The sequence below is a fragment of the Tupaia chinensis genome, unplaced genomic scaffold (assembly GCF_000334495.1).
Source record: "Tupaia chinensis unplaced genomic scaffold, TupChi_1.0 Scaffold000238_1, whole genome shotgun sequence".
NCBI classification, from domain to species: domain Eukaryota; kingdom Metazoa; phylum Chordata; class Mammalia; order Scandentia; family Tupaiidae; genus Tupaia; species Tupaia belangeri.
Window position 1 is genome coordinate 2,582,215 of NW_006159716.1, and position 4,459 is coordinate 2,586,673.

General features: G+C 62.5%; 1 protein-coding gene across 4 annotated transcripts in view; it reads left to right on the forward strand.

Moving 5' to 3' along the window:
• The window catches only part of TFEB (transcription factor EB), a 29,541-nt gene extending 25,669 nt beyond the window's left edge, over nt 1–3,872 (forward strand). For all 4 annotated transcript variants that reach the window (XM_006148585.3, XM_027771914.1, XM_027771913.1 and 1 more), the window contains 5 exons: nt 296–416; nt 503–559; nt 1,097–1,172; nt 1,762–1,909; nt 2,857–3,872. In XM_006148585.3, the coding sequence (XP_006148647.1) occupies nt 296–416; nt 503–559; nt 1,097–1,172; nt 1,762–1,909; nt 2,857–3,336 (882 nt within the window). In that variant the 3' untranslated portion in view covers nt 3,337–3,872. The remainder of the gene's footprint in view (nt 1–295; nt 417–502; nt 560–1,096; nt 1,173–1,761; nt 1,910–2,856) is intronic.
• Nucleotides 3,873–4,459: the final 587 nt, after the last annotated feature.

Below are 4,459 nucleotides of genomic sequence, written 5' to 3' on the forward strand. Positions count from 1 at the left end.
CAAAGAATTCTTCGGGGCGTGGGGGAGGCCCTGCCCCTCCCTAGGCTCCCAGTGCCGAGGCCGAGGCCTAGCCCTATCGCTGTGCTTATCACTGGTGTGACCACTGTCTCTCACCACTCTGCTTGGTGGCTCCTTGAGGGCAGGGCTGGCCTCCTGGGCCAGCTCTGGACTCTGCAGACTTTCAGGTTAACTTGCTGTGATCCTGGGAATGGCTGCTCCTGGGACAATGGGCCCTGGAAGGGGCTGCCCGCGGAAGGCCGGGCACTCACCCAGCCCCCCTCCCCGCTCCCCGCAGCTACCCCTGTCCAGCAGCCACCTGAACGTGTACAGCAGCGACCCCCAGGTTACAGCCTCCCTGGTGGGCGTCACCAGCAGCTCCTGCCCTGCAGACCTGACCCAGAAGCGAGAGCTCACAGGTACCCCCCCTCTCTCCCTGTGCCCCCACCCCTGCCCCTCCTCCCTCCCCTCCCTCCCAGCTCCTCTCTCCTCTCCTGGTCTTCAGATGCTGAGAGCAGGGCCCTGGCTAAGGAGCGGCAGAAGAAGGACAATCACAACCTAAGTGAGTCCCTCGCCCCACTCTTTGCCCCTGGACTGGCTGCAAAGCCACTCCCCAACCCCTGCCCCTGACTCATGGTGGGTGGGATCCTTAGTACCTGCTGGCTGGTCCTGTGTCAGAGGGAGTGTGGGGGGCTTCAGCGAAGAAGTCATGAAATCCCCATTTTATCAGATAGCTTTCTTTAGAGCACAGAGCCCGGGACCGCACCAGGGGCTGTGTGCTGCAGCTGCGCCCCTCTCCCGGGCACTCTGCCCTCCTCTGCTAGGCGTGCTGCTCTGCCCTCCTACGCAGCTCTGGCCTGCCCGCAGCCTGACTTAGGGCTGATTTGGTCTCACCGTGGCCCTGCAGTGTTGCACCTGCGCCCTGCCCCTCTCCCGTGTAGAACCCCCCCCCCCCCGCCTGTGGGCCTCCCCTTACTTCCCACAAGGGTGAATCTAGGCTGCAGGTGGCCCCTGGGCGCTGCTCCCTGGGCTGGGTGCTCCTCTCAGGTGGAGCCCTGTCCTCTGCCTGACTGCCCCTTTGGGAATCTGTCCCCTCTAGTCGAGAGGAGGCGGAGGTTCAACATCAACGACCGCATCAAGGAGCTGGGAATGCTGATCCCCAAGGCCAACGACCTGTGAGCAGGCTTCTGGGGGGAGGGCGGTGGGGGGGCAGGCGGCAGCTGGCAGGTATTGTTTGCACGCAGCCTCATGCTCCTCGCTGGGGGGAGGCAGTCCCTTCTAGCAGCCCTCATCAGCTATTTGAAACAAGATCCCACCCTCTCCCAAATCAGAAACTCCAACAAATGAGCTCTGTCCCAGAAGTGAGGCTGGGAGGGGAGGCTTCCTGGAGGAGGAGTCACGTTGGGAAAGTTTTTTCAAAAGTATTGGGTTGGTGGAGAGGAGAAAGTGGTGGAGGGGTAGGGGTGATGAGAGCCAAAGGTAGGCTTCGGTTTGGGCCCAGAATGGAAAAGAGGCTGCTCCAGATTGCTTGGGCCAGGCGGTGGCACTGAAGTTCGGGGAGGGCCCGTTCCGAGTGGGCGGAGATCGACCCCCAGAAGGAGGAGGTGGCTGGCTGTGGGGTGGGTGGGCGTGGGTGGGACAGGTGGCACAGGAAGGCTTTCCCCCCCAAGGCCACTCCCTTGCAGACGCCTTCAGCCCTGGCAGCGGCAAGGGCCTGGCCACTCCTCTGAGCCTGTCTCTGGGACTCTGCCCGGTCTGCTGTAGGGACGTGCGCTGGAACAAGGGCACCATCCTCAAGGCTTCGGTCGATTACATCCGGAGGATGCAGAAGGACCTGCAGAAGTCCAGGGAGCTTGAGAACCACTCTCGGCGCCTGGAGATGACCAACAAGCAGCTCTGGCTCCGCATCCAGGTCTGGGCCTGCCCCTGGGACTTCTCGGGTAGCTCTGACCCCTGACCCCAGCCTGGCTCCTGACCTGAGAGGCAGTCCTTTCACTTTTGAGGTTGGAGACATGGGAATGATGCCCGTGAGGAAGGAGGGTGTATCTATCAGGACGTGACGCCCTGGTAACAAACAGTCTCTAGCACCTGCCAGCAGCAGATACGCTAGCAGTTCTGTCCCGGGAGACCCTCATTCTGGGGCCCAGGCTGACAGGTCAGCACACTGAAAGCTGCTCTGTGAGTCACGTGTCACTTTTAGGTGCCACATGTCACTTCTGATCACATGTGCTTGGCCAATGCAAGTGCCCTTTACCCTGAACCTCAAGGGGCAGAAAAGCACAAAGCCACCTTGGGCCTGGGAGGTGGAGAGCTGGAACCATTTAAGTAGTGCCAAGAACCGCCTCAGGGTCAAACAAAAGAACCAGGGCTGGAGTGGTCAGTCCTCCGGGCTGCAGACACCAGTTCTGGTCCTGGTTCTGAGGAGAGCCTCTGGTCCCCTCAGGACCTGAAGCTGGCCCTCTGTACAGTGGTGGTTAGACTGCAGTTTCTAAGATCTCTTTCTCATGGTAGGTGGAACTGACCACACACATGCCCAGTGCGCACGGATGCTCTCCCAGTGCGAAAGAACACTCCTCCTTAGTGGATGCGATACATTCTGATCATTGCTATATCAGCCTCGTCTAGACAAGTCTATTTCAGCAAAAAAAGAGAGCGCTGGTCAGGACTCACTCAGTGGTTTTATGGCCCACTGATGAGTTACAGCTTACAGCTCGGAAACACGTCTAGACGTAGAGCCACCCTACGTGTTCTTCCAGCTGAGACGTCTCGGGTGCCGTAGGGAAGGGGCAAGTGCCATGGCAGGACCAGGTGGGATGCCCGTGGGTGTGTGTCCCCAGCCCTCCGTCTGCCCCTTTGCAGGAGCTGGAGATGCAGGCTCGCGTGCATGGCCTCCCCACCACGTCCCCGTCGGGCATGAACATGGCGGAGCTGGCGCAGCAGGTGGTGAAGCAGGAGCTGCCCAGCGAAGAGGGTCCAGGAGAGGCTTTGATGCTGGGGGCCGAGGTCCCTGACCCCGAGCCACTGCCGGCTCTGCCTCCCCAGGCCCCGCTACCCCCGCCTGCCCAGCCACCGTCCCCATTCCCTCACCTGGACTTCAGCCACGGCCTGAGCTTTGGGGGCGGGGGTGACGAGGGACCCCCAGGCTACACCGAGCCCCTGGGGCCAGAGCATGGCTCCCCGTTCCCCAACCTGTCCAAGAAGGATCTGGACCTGATGCTCCTGGACGACTCCCTGCTCCCACTGGCCTCTGACCCCCTCTTCTCCACCATGTCCCCCGAGGCCTCCAAGGCCAGCAGCCGCCGGAGCAGCTTCAGCATGGAGGAGGGGGACGTGCCGTGACCCTGGCTGCCCTGTGCCCGGGAGCTGGGAGGCCGGGGCACCCCTCCCACCCTCCAGGCTGCTCTGCTGTGTGAAGTAGCCACCTGCCTGCCTCACTCCTCCCTGCCGGCCCCCAGTTTGGACTTAGCACCCGCCTGGCAGCCCGTGGGGTCAGGAGAAGCCCCCACCCTCCGGCACCCTCTCCATGGGCCGGTGGGAATAGGAGGTGAGATCCTGAGGGGGAGGTGAGGGGACAGAAGCCGAGGTCCTGGGGGAATGCCTATCTTCTGAGGCTGATCCCCTGCCGCCAGTGAAGGACAGGTTGGACCCGCAGGGGGTTCAGGAAGCTCCTTCTCTGAGGCAGCACTGGTCCGGGGTGCCCAGGACTGCCCTTCTGGGACTCAGATGGCCACGAGGCTGGCACTCCCCTTTGGTGCTAACAGCCCTCCACCAGGTGGTGGGAGGGTGGGGTGGCAGGAAGAGGGGGCTGAGTTCAGGCTGGAGAGCAGCTCCCGGCCGATGTCCCTCCGTGCCTTTAGTAAACACTGTGCTTTGTACCTGCTGGTCCTGTCTTTTTGGATGGGTCTAAGACTGACCGAAAATGGGAGGATTCAACACAGGGGCCCCTGTCTAGATCCAGAGTTCGGGTGCTCCCTGAAGGGGGCCGAGAAGTGGGTACAAAGAAGAGGGAACAAGCTGGTCACCTGGCCACCCCAACTCCTTAGCCTTGTCTTGGGAAGGCTGGGGATGGAGCCCTCCTGGCGGGGTTTGGGCGCCGGCGGGCCGTTGTTCCTCCTCCTGGCCACGAGGTGGCGCTGCAGCCACGCCAGTCCCACACCTGCACTGGCCTGTGCCCGCGGGGTGGGAAACCGGGTGCCGGGATGCTCGGAAGCCCAGTTTGCCGTCCTGAACTGCTTCGTAGAGGCGCCCTCGGGCCAGGCTGCTGTTCCCCACACCCAGTTCCAGAGGGGACCTCTCCAGATTAATCCCCCTCCCCCACAGCGGGTGGGCGGAGAGTCAGCTTGAAAAGCTGGAAGCAAGGCTTCCTGGTAACGGGTGCGTTCCTCTCCGGGTTTGGGGACGGGGCCCATGGGGACGAGGTTGCATGGGGCACGTCTATTCCTCCCCCCCCCCCCCCCCCCCC